This window comes from Suillus subalutaceus (assembly GCF_016647625.1).
Source record: "Suillus subalutaceus strain FC151 chromosome Unknown DFJ58scaffold_160, whole genome shotgun sequence".
In the NCBI taxonomy this organism is placed as follows: Eukaryota; Fungi; Basidiomycota; class Agaricomycetes; order Boletales; family Suillaceae; genus Suillus; species Suillus subalutaceus.
Window position 1 is genome coordinate 1 of NW_024540409.1, and position 16,799 is coordinate 16,799.

The following is a 16,799-nucleotide window of genomic DNA, read 5'->3' on the forward strand; positions in this document are numbered from 1 at the left end:
CTGCGACGCTTTGGCATCCGTATATCTGTCAGAATCCGAACTCAGCAACTTCTCCCATCAGCTTCTCCATTGTCTCGCACTCATACCATCCGTTCCGGATCGCTGATTCTTGTGCCTCTAGGGATCGGCCCTAAGGGGGGGATACTGTCATATACCATATATCCGGTTACAGATCCGATGATCTGGATCTCAGATCCGATCCAGATCCGATGAACATATCCGTCGTCCGGTCCACAGATCCGCTTTGATTCTTATTTCATTTCCTGTTCATATAACTCTAACTATCGTTCATCTCCTTTCGGTATTCCTGTACACCGGTATACCGGTTATCCTTTACTTCCGCTTTGCTTACTGATCCGCTACACTTACGAATCCGCTTTTACTTGTACTTCATTCCGGTTCATGATTCGTGATCCATCCAACTTACCAATACGCTCCACTTAGACTTTGCTTATTGATCATTCCGTTAGCTATCCGTAGTATATAAACCTTTGTATATGCGCTGTAGTAGATCAGTTCGAATATCATCTTAGATTGCACTCATTCCGTCCGGACTCTGAGTCCCTCCGTTATCCATCCGGACTTGAGTACGCTACTCTTGTCAACTCCGAGACTTAGGATAGATTCCTATAGTCTACATATCCGCCTCTGTCTTCGGACAGTCCTCACCCGTTAGTTTCTAGTCCGGATCCGATCCGGATTGGCCGTTACTCTATATACGCGATACTTTAGCTCTCTGAAATAAGGGGCAAGACTCGGGAAAGGGGCACAGCGCACGAGCTGAGGCCGAAGCCCTTCGGATCCGATACTACTTGAGTACGGTCTTAACAATGGTCCGGTTCTCGGTTCTCTGAATTTCCTAGAGAACTGGACCGAACCGGACTTTTCCATCACTACTTGCCGCGCTATTGCCTTCATGTTTCCATTTTTTGGATGTGCTTACCATTTGGTCATCAAGGGCTGCCTTTGCCTTGTCCGTGAGCTTCATAACACGCTTCGCGGTCCTCGAAAAGAAGTTTGGCTGCATACTGTGATGTTTGGGAGTGGATTATAGGTAGTTTTGTATTTAGGTTTAGACTTTAAGGTTTGAATTTGAGCTGTACCTTTGGAGTTACAAAATCATAGTTTTTTGATGACAAACCCACCCCATGGGTATGGGTAAGGGTGTGGGTATCACAACCCCATACCCCTACCCATACCCATGCAGTTCCCTATATGTATTTAGTGTTCCACAGTGGTGGTTATGCAACTGAAAATTTCAAGAGACAGAGCAGACAATCTGAGTTGCATAAGGACAAACCGTAAGGACAAATGGCAATCATACATCACCGACAATAACCACAAGCTTCCCTCCCATTACTCGAACGTAGAAAGTAGGATTGCGTGGATGTATGGGTGTTCCTGAATTATTCGAACGTAGAAAGTAGGATTGCATGGATGTGCAGGTGTTCCTGATGTCAGCCATTCGAAACATAGAAAATACGACTGCATGGACGGGATGTGCCAATTATTTGAATGTAGAAAGTAGGATTGCATGGATGTATGGGTGTTCCTGATTATTTGAACGTAGAAAGTAGGATTGCATGGATGTATGGATGTCCCTGATTTCAGCCATTCGAACGTAGAAATTAGGATTGCGTGGACGTACAGGCATTCCTTGGGGATGATGAAGCATCTTGTAAAGGACCAGGAAGTGAGCCGTCAGTGAAATTCACCGAGAAACCCTACAATATTTCACTGAAGCTTAAATTAGTACAGAATCACGGCAACATAACTCACTTATTACTGCACCCAAGCGCATCTTCTCGCGATACACAAGACTCCTGAGATGTTTATTCGAGTCAATACTGGTAGGTGGCGAGGAGAAATAGTCACAGACTCAAGTACTCACCATCAACCCCTTCGCGAGACCTCCGATTTCCGAGAGAGCGACCCCTTCGCAGCTTTCCCGCGCGCCTGCGGCGCATGACCCCTTCGCATGACCATATTTTCTCCACCAGACCGCTACCTTAACAGTATGAAGACTCTTACACACCCACCGATGGTTTGGAGTCTGGGAAAATGCACTTTTCTGCGCAGTAACTCTCCGCCGGACTCAACACATTGATTTTTGACAAAAAAAATAGCAGAGGTTGTACTTTTGATGTCAGGCTATCGAACTGTCAGCAAATGAAATTTTTATGTTTGCGCGTTGTGGAGCAATAGACATTACCCCCAAAATGCGAAGTCTAGTAAGCATCTAGCTTGAAAAACCGCAATGTGCCCGTCTCAGGTTGCCATCAGTGAACCGATAATATTCTCATAAGTCTAAGTACTCGTTCATGCTAATTACACCAGCGAATCAGTTGTCTAAAAATGATGAGAAAACATAAGGAACACCCCAACAGAAAACACCCAAGCTCAAGGTCACTGGAGTGTGCGCATCAATGTGATTGTTGACGGCGCCACCATGAATCCAGCCCAAGACGAAGTGCATGCTCAGATGGCTAGAGACGCAAGATTGAAGTAATGATCAACGACCAATCCTGCACAAACCAACGCTGCACCATGGCGGCCTGCCTGTAGTACAAATGATATCAGAACCAGCTCGTGGTTATATCAGTATAACGTACTGTAAATTTCTCCCAGCTATCTTTAGGATCGTTGTGATCAAATGACCATATGTGCCAGAGACAGAGGAAGAAGGGCGCAAAGACGCTCATCACGTAGAACGGGAGGTGCTGGTCATTCAAGTACCCAGCCCACAGAAGACACGCAAAGAATATCACATCAAATACGCTCAATGCCAAACGAATGCCATCGCCCAGACGGACCGCCATGGACTTGACTCCGGCCTTCTCGTCGTCTTTCTTGTCCTGAGATGATATCATTAACACCCACGTTTCAATGCAAATCAAATGGGCTAGTCACCTGGCACGCGTAGATAGTGTCGTAAAGACACGTCCAGCTAGGGAAGCACCGTCAGCCCATCGAAGCAAAACACCTTGCTGGCACTTACCAGCACGACGCAACTGCGACGTTCAGGATCATGCCCCAATCGAACTCACCCGTAATTGCCACCCACGTGTATGGGACGGCCCAGCTAGCAGCAAAACCTTGGAACTGGATAAGACGATAAACAAGTTTTAATTTCAAAAAAGCCGTACCGAGGTACAAAGACGGCCAATACATCCAACGCTTCATCAGTGGGTATGTCCCGCCACAAGCAGGGAGTCCAACAAGACCCAGTGTGAAACTAGAATTGCATGTCAGGGGAGTCATAATACTTGTTGAATGATCTACTTACGCCGTAGTGCCAGCGGTCGAAAACATGTAAAAGATGGCAGCAACGAGCACGAACAGAAGAATCGAGGCCTCTGTCATAGTGACAGCTCCCGACGCGATCGGTCGGCCTTTCGAACGTTCTGATTGAACAGCGTCAGAAGATGAGTGACAGTCAAGACGGGACTGACATACCAACTTTGCGATCGAAGTCGCGATCAAGCATATCATTTATGACACAGCCTGCACTATGTACCAGTGTGCCCAACAATGCATAGAACAAAGTATTTATGGCAACTTCTTTCATGGGTAATGCCACATGGTATGACGCTGCCAGGGAGCCCCATGCTAGGTACGACGAATTAAAATTTAAACCAACCAACAAGTAACGTCCCGCATGCATCTTATGACTCACCGAAGGGCCAGAACATGAAGTCACATCCCACTGGAAACCAGTGAATCCTGGTGAGCTCAGCCAATGACCTTGCCTTGGAGGGCATGGTGACTTGAAGTGTGCAAGGAGGGAAAAAAGTGAAACGGAGGGCCAGGTACACCAGCCGTGTTCATTTTATGTGCCTCCGCTTGGAACGACATCTTCGAATATGCTGTAACTTCAGGAGAGCTTCCTGACAGATATTCCAAATGCATCCAACTTGCGGTTGACCTGAATCGGATCCCTAACGGGCACCATTGAATCGCCTTCATGTTCGCTTCGCATGCGATGTTGATAAGAACTATAAAAGTATAGTGTGAGCGTAAGTCGGCTCTTACGGAGTCTGGGCCTATAAGTCGCAAATGTGAGCGTATAACGTTCCGCAAGGCAACTTTAACTGATATTGCACGGGTGATACGTCATACGCTTGTACCAACCAGCCACTCAACCCGCATGAAGTCCCCGCTGGAGGGAAATGGCTCATTTCAACTGATTGGACCAAAATTTGCCTTGCTTGCTTCCTGCAAATGGGACGATTTTCGATATCATCGATAAGGGGTCTAAAGAGTGCTTGCGTCAAGATAAGATTTTCGGGACACAGGAAACATACATATTCGGGTTACGAAGGGTGTACGACAGTCCTGGGATCACCTCGGCAGGGAAATGTAATTTGTGATTTAATGCGGATCTATTGATAGTAGATAGGTATACGAGTGGATGATAGTACGACCTGATGGATCAGAGAGGGTCGTCTGGATGCGGTGTTTTATGTACTGGATGCCGGGAGTGGCGTCTTTGATTTCGCATGGAGGCAAGCCGCAAATGAATTTTTTCCAACATGGAGAAATGGGCCTTGCGACTCGGAGGAGTTCACGGCATGACATGAACAACCACGCACTGCCCAAATTCCGTACGATCAAATCACTAATCTAGCCTGTCAAAGGACAATCGAACCACTGGCAGGAGGTGATTCACTGAGCGCTCCGCTATAGCGCTAGTACCGCGAAGCGCTGGTCGATCCTATTCCAGTCAAGAAATGCGGTGATTGTACAAGGCCGCGGCAGGAGCTTTACACCACACAGCTCATAATTAATGTTGATTAGGACTTCGCCGAAAGGCTATCGATGACCTATAATAACTCTAGTATGGGAACAATGAAATCCGGCGGCGCAGATTACGTAAACCTACGTCACTATTTTTTCAGCCAATTAAAATCGTTTATTGTCTAGCAGTCCCCAATTGAAATGGGATTCAATTGATTTCTGAGTAACCGAGCAGGTGAAAACTTTGCAAATGGACGGTAAAGACTATCTAATAGGGATGCCCCGTTTCTAAAATGTCGTCGTTTGGGACATGCACAGCACAACGTGTACTCGTGTCCGTAGTACGGCACGCAGCGCCAACACTTGCAAATTATCTAAACCTCGTGATATAGTAGCAATATATTGATCAATTCCGATTCCGTGAGAGGTGCTTGATATATTCATCTACATAGTACTGGATATACTTCATGGAAAGGGTTCAGAAAAGGTTTAGGAATGTTAAAGACTAGCTGAGGGGTTAGGGACATGAATCACGAGGTTTAGGAGCACTGAGGGTTGGGTTTTAAGACAGCAAGTGTTCCAAAGGCGCTGCACGCCGTAACACGTAAGGTTTAGGCACGAGTCCCATGTAAAACAGGTTTAGCAGCGATGCTCGCTGGAGGGTCCCACGCCGACGACGGCATTTTAGAGTTGCATCCCACAATTGAATGATCGGATAAAATATTATACATATTGACCCTATTATCATTCAGATCTTTCTCGGTTCCTTCGAACGCCTTCAAACCTCGAGCAAACAAAGTTCGGACGCCCTGAGACGTGTTATTCACAATGAATAGACTCTACTGAGTCAACATAAGCTTTGCTTCAAGCTACAGTCTTGCATATGAAACTGCAGTACTTGAAGTTTTTGAAAATTCTTCGGACTTTTGCATCTTACATAATGCGGTTAAGCGCACTGCAGTCTGCATTCATATGCAACACACTGTAATGTTGCAGCCATCACCGAGCAGTATAATCCGAGTCCTCAATATTCAATTGTATTATATCCCCACTGCCCGTACGCTGGCTCCCCCCTCCCCCGCTGGTGACCCTTCGAGTTTTCTTCGTTAACGTCTCTCCTGTGTTGCTTGACATGGTACTTCCTCTTGCTGGTATGGCAGTTAAGCTTCGTCCGGGTATTGTATAATTTGTGTCCTAGCGTGTAGCACATTAAGGAATACAATAATATGGCGGATAGCCTTATGAAGGGCACATATTGCACAACCGCGAAGCCTGCTCGTGACGGACGACCACGAGGGCAGAGAAAATTACAGAGTTTGATGTGGTGAAATGTATACGCGATAAAATGGAGGAGTTATACTAGAAGAAGGGGATACTCTGGACAAGCAAAAAGATGAGTAATAAAGAGCATGTAACCACGCACTCCTCTGATATCTGGTCGAATTAACAAGTGTGTAGGATGGCACTGGCGTGAATGGTATGGTTATTTGGGGCGCAGGTTGCTGCAGTGCATCACGATGCGTGGCATAATGTTGAGAATCGCAGTGCTGATATCTGTTGCCTGCAGGTTGTGCCTCTGAATTTTGAGTGACATGGCGGGGCATCGATAGGGCTAAATCCATGTTAAAAATTGAATGGCGTGAATAAAATGCATACCTTGACGAGTGATACTGATGCACGGCAGTAGGTACTATGAGTGGAATCACGATCACGAGTGCCAATGTCCAATGACGCGTGAAAATCGATGCCCTGTATGGTTCAGTCATTAAAAGCTCGTCCTCTCATGATGCCACCTAGAAGTGTCAAGTTCACGCCATCACGGTTGACATTGCAGTGAGCCTGTTCATTGCCGTTCGTGGTGGCCTGATATGCACGCCATATATCTTCAGTTAAAGCTTGCAGACTAGTATAGGGTCAGGGTTGCTGGAGTAAAGCGGAAGAGGTCAACGGATGCTTTGCATCGAGCGCGTTGCGGTCCCACATCCTAACCTGCTGGAGAGTTGAATCAATTCAAGTGAGGCTGGTCCGAATATCGATAGGGTACGTGCGATACCCGGCTGATGGAAACTCACTGTTGAACGTTCCATCCTATCTTCCATCCGAATACACCTTCCAACATTATGGAGTTCTCATAACTTCTGATTCTCCAATGAGCTAAATTGACTCATTGCAAATTTTCAAACTCCGTCGGGCTTCGCCTGCCAAATCTCCGGCTCCTATCTCTCGACTTCAAACTTGCCTGGTCCCGAGCCTATTCGTGCTTCACTTATGTACTGTACTGTAAGTAGACGAGTATAGAGCAACAATACCTGTGTTGCGAGCACCCGATCGACTGTTTGATGAGCCTCTGGGTATATGTCGATGGTTTCCGTGATGGCGATCACCGGTAGTCAGCATGTACTACCCTAAGTATTAATATTGTAATGACGATGACTTACAAAAATAGCTAGCACGAACTGCCACTCCAATGACAATAAAAGCGGCTGTAAGGTTTTATTATGTAAAGACTTCAAATAGAGCCTGGAAACCAGTGGGGATTAATATCTCTCCGGTCATTGTTTGTGATTCTGAGTGAAATTCCATTCTTTACGAGAGCAAGCGATATTGAGGCACTATCTTTTTACTCGTTCATTGACGCAAATATTTAAACAGAGTGCATCTTGTTCATTTTTCATGCAGTATACAGTTAACCGTGCACAAAGGGATCAGTTTTGAGATTTAGAACTGTTTTGACAAAGTCAGTCCTTAGCCTAAGGACTAACCCTAGCATCCATTGAATGTAATCCACGGAATGCGGTGGCTTTCGAGGTTGTCGAGTGATTGGACTTTGACGAATCGATGGAGGGCTATGATGCGTGCTCTTGCATTTCTAACCAATTCCTTTTCGATAGATATCATGTATATTGCATGTACATATGCAATTGACCTTCAAAGCTTCAGATCCAGAGAAATTAAAATTTATCATTGTAATTCGTCAACGAGGTGAGACGGACAGCGCGACCGAGGGGGGTGCCTGAGCGCTTGAGCATCCGTGTAACGAGAGCAATTGGCGAATCCTAGGCTTGAGCAGGCACAAGAGGCATAAATAGCAGATCAAGGATGAGTTATAGAACAACTTAAGGTCGAGCACCTTTAAATGGAGCTTCCAGACTCTTCATTAATGTCATTCCTAAGCCTGCGACGGGTTCGGATTTCTCTTTTTTCTTCTTTTTGCCACTCCAATCAAAGGCTTTAGAAGGGGCTGAGGAAACGATGTCGGATGGAGGCGTTCATGAATCTAGAGCCATGACTACTGTCTTACATAGAGGGCACGCAAATAGATCGCAAATGCGCAGCCGGTGGACACAATTGACACCGAGCCGCAGATGTTAGATGGAATATTCACTGGACACTCCTTAGAGCTGCAAAGACAGTGCTTTTGTGCTTCTCACACTGTAGTATGGAAACGATGAGAACGATACGGAACGTGCGTGTGATGAGGAACCTACTGATAATGATCCACTGATCACGGTGATGGATGATTATAGACGAACTTGAAAGCGTGAGACTCCTTAGTTGGAGGGAAGGGAAGCCCTTTAGACCTGCACAAGTACTATCTTGAGCTCATCATCAAAAGAGAAGCCAGCCAGCCACACGCTGGTACTTGGCCAGGCCGATTGATCAACCTAAGCGTCATTGAAGATTTCAGTCTTTGACAGCTTGAACGTGTCCGACATGTCGACAGTCCAGTCAACGGTGCCTGCGTATATGTACTTACATACAAAAGATGAAATGGACTTCGGAGAAGTCGTCGAGCGTCTTCAACAACGAGCAGGACTTGTTGTCAGACTTTCAAATTTGAGTACACATGAAAGCGTAGGAAGAGAGCAGTGCCAGCCTGGCACTGGCCGATCCTGAGAAACTGGCGTTGCCAGAAATCCCGTTGCTTGTTTGAGTCCGTTACTTCTTTCTCACTCCTCGTCGTAGTCAAGCAGCACGAGCTCTCAAAATTTCGATTGCGCGCCGTCGTCCACTTCAACGTCCACGGGGACACACAACATCGACGTTGTTTTAACGTGAACTCCACCACGACGACCTCCAAATAATTATACTGGATCTCACACTCATTTTTTAAAGCTTCTCTTTGACCGAGCAACACAACACATTACCGTTACCAGCAGTCTGCAAAAACCGGAATCGTCGGCTCTCGATGCCCAGTATATTCTCGCGGGCCCGCACTACTTCGACACCTGGCAAGAAGCGCTCGAGTGGCAATCAAGACGCACCTTATGACGAGTTTGGGCGCGTAAATAGTAGGAGTTCCGCCAAAGATGTCACTAGTGGCAGGAGTACTCCTGCTAGTACGCCCGTGAAACAAAAGCCACGGAACCGAACCCTCAGCACTCCCGAGACAGATCCATTCGCTCACATTCCTGATGGGTCTTTTCTCCCTTTGAATTTGGAACCCAAAGATATTGACCACGAGCAGCAAGAGCATGACTACGGATACTTGTCTTATCAGCGGCACGTTGTATTAGGTCTCGATGAAATCGCACGCCTCGTGGATGTCGTGGCCAGCGAACTAGGCACCAGAGCACTGACCACTCCCTTTATTTTTTCGACTTTGGCGCTTGATGTCTCGGCTAGCTCTGTTAGGAGGCTTGTCAGAGCATTTCTGGAAACGTGTACGGGCGGAATCGATGCGGAACATCGTTGGAGAGAGGAGGCCAGACTCGCAGGTCCGCACGAGCTTGGCATGTGCATACGGTGGGGACTTGCCAGAGTCGTCAGAGTCGTTGGTGGACAGGCAGTGAGAGGCCTCATTGCTTGGGACCATTATACAGAGTTCCGAGACTCCGAAGCAAGTGAGCGTCTTTTCTGTCCTTTTCCATTTCACCCTCATTCTTCACGTTTCTTGGCTTTACATTGCAATCACACTTTCACATCAAACGCCCACTTCATCCATTGGCGCCCACCTTATATGAAACGACCTTGCTAACTTTACTGCAGTACAGAACTATCCCCCGAAACACTTCTCCACTTTCCTCCCACCACTTTCCTCCACTCTGCGCTCGATCCTACTCACTCTGTTAAGCCTGCTCATTCGGTTCACAGCGCACAGCGCCAGCTCTGGACACACGCCTCCAACGCTCTCCCCACTGTTCGGTCCCTTGCTATTTGGCCTCGGCCCCGCCACTCTCGCATTCCACCACACATATATCCACTACCTTCGCGCCGTTAACGCCACCGAACATCTCCTTCTTTCCTTCATCCGTTGGCAATCTACATCTGACCTTGGTGTTCCTACCCGGCTCAAAGAATGGATCCGCTCCTATCCCTCCACCCTCCCCGCCTTGCACCACTCAGCCAAGCATGAGCGTCCACAAGCGCGCAGGGGTGCACGTACGGTGCGTGTCGTAAGCGTAAGGCGTAACGTACGGATGTATACCCCGGACCTAGTAAACACTGCTGCAAGTTGGGCACATCGGTCACATGGCCATGGCCTAGCGGGATCAAAGGAATGGGAAAGGATTTCCCCATCTTGGCTCAAACTGCCTCCGAGATACTCGGAAGCATACAAGAAGCGTATGGACCTACCGTCCCATGTGCAACCGTACACCGGCCCTGGTATCGTCCCAGCATCTGCAACCAACAGCACCTCGTCTTCTCTGACTGATGACAGGGATGCTGGGATGGGGCTGGGACTACGGGAAGGCGAGGAGAGGTTTAGGAGCCTTACGGATTTAAAGTGGGGCGAGTTTGAGATGATGGGATTCGGGACGGTTGCTGCGGATGAGAAGAAGTTACAATTTGATTTGACGGAAAGCGCACGCACGGTACGTGTAACATTCATGCTAGGTTTTCAGAAATGCTAACCGCCTCTTTGTTGACATATAGGCCCGTGCTGCAAAACGTGCTACTCTTACCTGGACCGATTTCTCTACAACTGGTTTCACACGCACAGACGCACCTTTAAGCGCTACCCTCCAATTTAGCACGCCTCTCACTCACACAATCTCCTCGTGGCCCTCGCACAATGCCGACATTACCAGAAAGCTCAAGAAGACCGCCAGGACCTTGCCTGCATTTGGTTGGGACACAGAGCCTGTCCTCGGCACGGAAGAAGTGGTGGAAGAGGCGTTTGTAGACGTGTTTTGCGATTTGGTTTGGGGAGGCGGTTGGCGGGAGGAAGTTTGCGGGATCCCGAGTGCAGAGGAACCTGCAACGGAGGTCGAGAGGGAGTGTAACTGGGCATTGGTGGGTGCCTTTCCTTCTTTATCTTATCTTTCCCTTCTCTTCTTCTAACCTAGCGCTTAGATTGAATTTAGGTCTCTTCCGATATCTGCATCTATATCCTCTCCCTTTCCCACGGCTAGTAGTGGCACTGACCCAAGAACAAGCACAACGCTCGTCTTGTTTGAGGAGTTTGTGCCTTTGGAATACCGCCAGCAGCTTGCTAAGGACAGCGGTGGGAAGCGAAAACTGCCGTTTCCGTTCATGTCCCCTAATAGTGAGTAGTCGTTTCCTTGTCGATGTTCTTTTCTTCCCCTTGATAATTTCCTGCCCTACGCTCTCTTTTATTCCACCCGGATACCCCTTCCCAATCACAACTAATCGTCTTCCATAACCAGGCAAATCTCGCCCATGGAAACCCGCTGCTACACTTAATGGACGCCCCTACGTTGTTGGGCACGTACCTAAGAGTCCGTCATATCGCGAAGTCGAATTTGAGGGACTGCTGAGATCAAACGGGAGCAAGGTTCTTTCACTAGACAAGCCCAGCGGCAGCGGGGGTCCGATATTGTCCGGCACGGCAGGGGCCCTTTCTCCCATAGCTTCAGACGAACGACCCTCCACCCCACGCCCAGCTCCTCCCGCTCGACCGACTGTGACTATCTCTGCACCGCTCTATTCCCGGCCAAAAGACAACGACAAGCCGCCAATGCTGCCCGCAAAAGACAAGGACAGAAACTCAAAGTTTGAGCGCAAAGCCTCCGATTCGCCCATCTCCCCGACATCTGCACGTAAGCTTGCTTCGCGCTTTCGCGTCCACCCCAGTTTTCGCCGCTCAGGGGTCGTCCCTACTGAATACACGGAGGACATAGTGGATTTTGAAACGAGGCTGGCGAGCTACTCAGATGATGAGCTGAATAACATGACATCTTCATCTGCAGGAGGGAGGGACAGAGAGGAAAGAAGGCGCTCGAAGGACGATGCGTGGGTGGATATCCTGGTCGCGACACACGGCCGGCGGATGGGTGGGCAGGATGTAAATATTCGCCCGTTCAGCGCGCGCGGGAAGGGCATGCAAGACCCGGAGATCGCGAGTCACGAAGTAGCACAAGTGCTTGCGGGCGTGGCGCTGGCACAGCTGCCATCAAGCGACGATGAGCCTGAGCCGATACCTGAGCCCACCGTGGAGCCAAGTGTAATAAGCGACGATGCGGATGTGGACAGTGTAATGTCGTATCCAAAGACGGTGACCTCTAGTGTGCCGAAACGCTTGGGGTACTTTGATCTACATCCAGAACGCCGGCCTGGACCTTCGCCGAGGCCAATGAGCTTTGGTGAGGACTCAGATGGAGATGAGGTGCGCTATGGAACACCCGAGAGAGCCTCGCCGTTGAAGTTTCCCATGCCTGCGAACACCGATACAAGTCCTTACCCCGAGCCCCTGCGAGGCTCGATGGACACTGAAGTAAGTGAATATGCAGCAACTTCCACGCATTCCCTGGAGCTCGACGCGCCGGATTTGGTGTATGAAGACCACCGCGCAGTCAAGGACACAGAGGGCAGTTACTCGGGGACGGGAATTATGACTATGCCGCAGCTTATAGCTGTGGCACCCGTAACGTCGGAGAAGGGAGAAAAGGACAAGGAAAAGAGCCGGACGGCTGCGCTGATCGAGATGTACCGCGAGCGCGAGAAGACGTCGTCCACGACTAGTCCCGTGCCGATCTCAAAGCTCCCCGTGCGTTCGGCATTATTGCATCCTCAAGTGAAGGAGTCGCCGTTACCCGCCCGTGCCCGTGGTTGAGCTAGAGCCTGTTGTAGTGACCCCCGCAGAGGATGTTATTGAAGAGCCTGTGCGCACGGAAGGCTCGCAGGGTGAGGAACTTCTGCAGCCTGTGGGTTTGTTGTATGAGGGGAACGGGCGGGATAGTCCTGCCAGGTATGTGCATGGTGCACCGTTGCATAATGTGATGGAGGAGGAAGAGGAGGACTGAGTGGTTGTAGCCTTCACCTCCTTGATCACCCATCCAGACCTTTCTTCCCTTCGCCATCACCATCGTTGATCCAAAAGCCAATCTACCGAGGAATGCACGATGCAACTCGTCTTTCTATCAAGTGTACCTGAACGAACACCAACGTGTATATGAACCATCCATACCGGTCATCATCCCCAACACCACTGACATCCTATTCTAAATATAACCGCTGTTCCCTAGATTTCATTCGATACCAAATCTCCCCGAAGCATTGCAAAGAAGGCACGTTTCGTCAAATCTGGCCGATACCTTGAAACTGGACGGCTGAACTCTGGATTATCTATCTATTCAACAGCATACATACATACCGTTCTTTTAAAATTGTTCCCCACAATCCTGACCTTTTACTAGCGCATGCTAATATTCCCGAGTTTGTCTTTATAGTCGTAGCTCTGCCCCTCTCCCTATGTTGTCCCCCTCGTTTATCCTGTTTTATAGTGGAATTTATTTGATTTATGATGCTTGCTCAGTGGATGGAGTGAATGCGGGCCACGGCCTTCCGGAATCCGGATCCGCGAAGTGGCAATTCACCTGACCTTGGTCATTAGATTAAGACTGGCGTCTACCGCTATGGTTTTCAAAGGATCATCCCCACCCACTAGCTATAGCAGTGTTTATCTTGCGTTCTACGAGCATGATTGAGATTCCTGATAAATCCATTCGCATCTGTGCAGACAGAGGAGGGACGTTTTGTGATGTTCATGCGTAAGGCCAATCCAAGTTCTCAATTGCCTTCGAAGCTAAGATGGAACAGATCGTATCCTGACCCAGCAAATCCAAACGAGCGGAAAGACATCGTTGTCAAGCTCCGTGCGTGTCCTCAGGTGCATATTCTCTAACTGCTCAACTGTCCTGCAGTGTCACAGGACACAGCCAACTACGGCGATGCACCAACGGAGGGTATTCGCAGGGTGCTTGAGATCGTGACTGGAGAGACGATTCCCCGTGGGTCTGTGCTTGACACCAGCAAGATTGGTCCGTGCTACTCCTCCTGACACGTTCTTATCCTAATAACTTGAATATCCTGCGTACAGATTACATTCGTTTGTCGACGACAGTGGCGACAAATGCGCTGCTGGAGCGCAAGGGACATCGTCATGCGTTACTCATTACAAAGGGATTCAAGGACCTCCTGCTCATCGGGAATCAGTCACGCCCACGCATCTTTGACTTGAACATTCGTCGTCCAAACCCTTTGTACTCTGAGGTCGTTGAAGTGGACGAGCGTGTAACTCTTGTTGGGTACACATCGGATCCCAAGTCAGAGGAGAACGCTATTCAGTGGAGTGATGATGGGTCGTCCATTCAAAGAGGCTATAGGGGTCCGGGATGGGATGGGGAGGGTGATGCTGAAGGTCCGGGAGATATTGTTCGAGGGATCTCAGGGGAAGCAGTGAGAATTTTGAAGAGACCAGGTGCGCGTCTTACAGTGTTTATAGCAATATGTCTGTTGATGATGATTTCTTAGACCTGGACCTTGTGAGGCGCGACCTACAGCGATTATACGACGCTGGATATCGCTCCCTCGCGATCGTCCTTGTTCATTCTTACACCCTCCCCGAGCATGAAATACAGATCGGCAAGCTTGCACGGGAAATTGGGTTCGCCCAGGTCTCGGAATCCTCGCAGTTGCTGCCTATGATCAAGATGGTTCCTCGCGGTGTATCGTCCACAGCGGACGCATATCTCACACCTATCTTGCGAGAGTATCTAGATGGGTTCTTTTACGGTTTTGACGCAAAGTTGAAGGACGGACGGATAAAGAGTCCCCGTGTGGAGTTCATGGGTAGCGATGGGGGACTTTTAGACCTTAATAACTTCTCGGGTTTGAAGAGTATTCTAAGTGGTCCGGCAGGAGGCGTCGTGGGGTATGCATTGACGAGCTGGGATGCAGACAGGAAATACCCTATCATTGGGTATATACTATGCTCTATTCAGTATTTTCAGCCTGACTTACGCTCTTGCTCTGCAGCCTTGATGTAGGTGGGACATCGACTGATGTATCTCGCTTTGACGGCCGCTACGAAGTGGTTTACGAGACGACGACCGCCGGCGTCACTATTCAGTCTCCACAGTTGGACATTAACACTGTCGCAGCTGGTGGAGGTTCTTGCTTGACCTTCCGAAATGGCCTGTTTCTCGCAGGACCCGAAAGCGCTGGTGCACAACCAGGTCCTGCCTGCTACAGGTATGTGTAGACTGAAGATAGGAGAATTTAAATGAACCTTCGCCCAGGAAAGGCGGTCCGCTAGCGGTTACAGATGCCAACTTGCTCCTAGGCCGCCTCATCCCAGACTATTTCCCGAAAATATTTGGAAAATCAGAGAAGGAACCTCTGGACTCGGAAGCATCACGTGTGGCCTTTGAGAAGGTCGCGAAAGAGATCAACGAAAGTCATGAAATAAACCTTGGCTTGGATGACATTGTATATGGGTTAGTGCAACATAGTTATTCATGGTGATATACACTCACTCGAGGTTAGCTTCATCAAAGTTGCCAACGAGACAATGTGTAGACCCATTCGTGCACTAACGGAGGCACGGGGATATTCAACAGGAAAACATGTGTACGTATGGTCTCTATCCCTCACCTCTGTCACCCTGATATACTTGTTCTCAGACTCGCAAGCTTTGGTGGTGCAGGTGGTCAACACGCCTGCGAGATTGCAAGTTTGCTTGGCATAAAGACCATTCTCATCCATCGATACAGCTCCATTTTGTCTGCATATGGACTAGCATTAGCAGACCGGCAAGTGTTTATCCCGCAGTGCCTTTGATTTCTTTCCTGAACTGAGGTCAACAGCGCATACGAGCTCCAAGAGCCCTCATCAACGTTCTACTCTGCGCAGACGCGCCGGTACCTCACTGCCCGCCTTGATAAACTTACCAGCGACGTCAAGGCCGAGCTCAAACGCCAGGGATTTGAAGGCGATCGCGTGAGGGTCGAGAGGATGTTGAACATGCGGTTCGAGGGTACTGACACTGCGCTCATGGTTCTCCCTAACGAGAATGACGGTGACGGTACCGAGGACTTTGAGGCGGCGTTCAGGCGTGTGTACAAGGCAGAGTTTGGCTTCCTGCTTGATACCAAAAGCATCATCGTGGATGACGTGAAGGTAAGTGCCATCTCAAGTGACTCCAAGGTACCGGTTGAACATGTCCCCAGGTTCGTGGCATCGGAAAGACCTTTGACCACCTCGGGGAGTCCGTCTACTCGGAGGTGGATCGGCTTGAGAAGAATCCTGTCTTACGCAGTCGAGCAGATTCGACATATAGCGTGTACTTCGATAAAGTCGGCCGAGTGGCTGATACGCCTGTGTTCCTCCTGGATAACCTAGTTGTGGGCGATGAAGTGACGGGCCCTGCGATGATCATCGATAATACGCAGACTATAGTCATCGTGCCGGGTGCACGTGCTGTGCTCACTAGCAAACACTTGTATATCACACTCGGAGGATGAGCCACGACTGGGACAGGGTGGTCTATGACACAAGAGTCTGTAATTTGTACTTGTACAAGCCTCATTGCTTCATCATTTATCTGTTGCGACGTCGGATACTGACCTATCCAGAGGCGAAGAGAAACGGTAGTCAAGGGTCCCGGACTGCGGTCAGTAGGACGAATTAATGGCGATGCATAGGAATGTCACATGGTGCAGAATGATTTCCGTTGATCCTGCAGGTTCAACGTTCTGGCCTACTGGGGCAACACTTCTTGCGGTGCCCGGCACAGGCAAAATGAAATGCCCGGATAAGCTACAAACATGGTAATAACATACGAACCAGTGTGCAATACAAGGTTGCTGAAGTCATCA

The 16,799-nt window shown here is 49.0% G+C and overlaps 4 protein-coding genes across 4 annotated transcripts; 2 read left to right on the plus strand and 2 right to left on the minus strand.

Annotated features, from left to right (window-relative positions):
• Positions 1–2,309: 2,309 nt before the first annotated feature.
• Positions 2,310–3,813, minus strand: DFJ58DRAFT_131358 (UbiA prenyltransferase family-domain-containing protein). The gene is made up of 8 exons (XM_041378791.1): positions 3,677–3,813; positions 3,457–3,609; positions 3,287–3,404; positions 3,147–3,235; positions 2,999–3,095; positions 2,911–2,947; positions 2,613–2,855; positions 2,310–2,559 (listed from the first exon to the last, which is right to left on the minus strand). The coding sequence occupies exons 1-8, from the start codon at positions 3,759–3,761 to the stop codon at positions 2,479–2,481; spliced, it is 903 nt and encodes a 300-aa protein (XP_041238040.1). The 5' UTR covers positions 3,762–3,813; the 3' UTR covers positions 2,310–2,478.
• Positions 3,814–5,945: 2,132 nt separating this feature from the next.
• Positions 5,946–6,591, minus strand: DFJ58DRAFT_131387 (uncharacterized protein). The gene has a single exon (XM_041378792.1). It carries the CDS (start codon positions 6,501–6,503, stop codon positions 6,045–6,047), a length of 459 nt encoding a protein of 152 aa, XP_041238041.1. The 5' UTR covers positions 6,504–6,591; the 3' UTR covers positions 5,946–6,044.
• Positions 6,592–8,674: 2,083 nt separating this feature from the next.
• Positions 8,675–13,302, plus strand: DFJ58DRAFT_814286 (uncharacterized protein). The gene is given in 7 exon segments (XM_041391643.1): positions 8,675–9,581; positions 9,727–10,553; positions 10,615–10,974; positions 11,035–11,227; positions 11,349–12,740; positions 12,760–13,208; positions 13,282–13,302. 6 exon segments carry the CDS (start codon positions 8,927–8,929, stop codon positions 12,942–12,944), a joined length of 3,612 nt encoding a protein of 1,203 aa, XP_041238042.1. The 5' UTR covers positions 8,675–8,926; the 3' UTR covers positions 12,945–13,208; positions 13,282–13,302.
• A 243-nt stretch (positions 13,303–13,545) lies between these two features.
• DFJ58DRAFT_814288 (Hydantoinase/oxoprolinase-domain-containing protein) lies at positions 13,546–16,769 on the plus strand. The gene is made up of 11 exons (XM_041391644.1): positions 13,546–13,691; positions 13,741–13,796; positions 13,845–13,961; positions 14,021–14,401; positions 14,455–14,902; positions 14,959–15,174; positions 15,222–15,419; positions 15,469–15,552; positions 15,606–15,734; positions 15,789–16,101; positions 16,152–16,769. Exons 1-11 carry the CDS (start codon positions 13,621–13,623, stop codon positions 16,443–16,445), a joined length of 2,307 nt encoding a protein of 768 aa, XP_041238043.1. The 5' UTR covers positions 13,546–13,620; the 3' UTR covers positions 16,446–16,769.
• Positions 16,770–16,799: the final 30 nt, after the last annotated feature.

Excerpts from the sequence above, each read along its gene's own strand:
- DFJ58DRAFT_131358 (XM_041378791.1), bottom strand. The coding sequence starts at position 3,761 with ATGCCCTCCAAGGCAAGGTCATTGGCTGAGCTCACCAGGATTCACTGG. Across the intron at positions 3,610-3,676 it reads CTTCATGTTCTGGCCCTTCG|CATGGGGCTCCCTGGCAGCG; the intron begins GTGAGTCATAAG and ends CGTCGTACCTAG. Across the intron at positions 3,236-3,286 it reads TCGACCGCTGGCACTACGGC|TTTCACACTGGGTCTTGTTG; the intron begins GTAAGTAGATCA and ends ATGCAATTCTAG.
- DFJ58DRAFT_131387 (XM_041378792.1), bottom strand. The coding sequence starts at position 6,503 with ATGACTGAACCATACAGGGCATCGATTTTCACGCGTCATTGGACATTG.
- DFJ58DRAFT_814286 (XM_041391643.1), top strand. The coding sequence starts at position 8,927 with ATGCCCAGTATATTCTCGCGGGCCCGCACTACTTCGACACCTGGCAAG. Across the intron at positions 9,582-9,726 it reads GTTCCGAGACTCCGAAGCAA|TACAGAACTATCCCCCGAAA; the intron begins GTGAGCGTCTTT and ends ACTTTACTGCAG. Across the intron at positions 10,554-10,614 it reads TGACGGAAAGCGCACGCACG|GCCCGTGCTGCAAAACGTGC; the intron begins GTACGTGTAACA and ends GTTGACATATAG.
- DFJ58DRAFT_814288 (XM_041391644.1), top strand. The coding sequence starts at position 13,621 with ATGATTGAGATTCCTGATAAATCCATTCGCATCTGTGCAGACAGAGGA. Across the intron at positions 14,903-14,958 it reads AGGAAATACCCTATCATTGG|CCTTGATGTAGGTGGGACAT; the intron begins GTATATACTATG and ends CTTGCTCTGCAG. Across the intron at positions 15,735-15,788 it reads GGACTAGCATTAGCAGACCG|CGCATACGAGCTCCAAGAGC; the intron begins GCAAGTGTTTAT and ends TGAGGTCAACAG.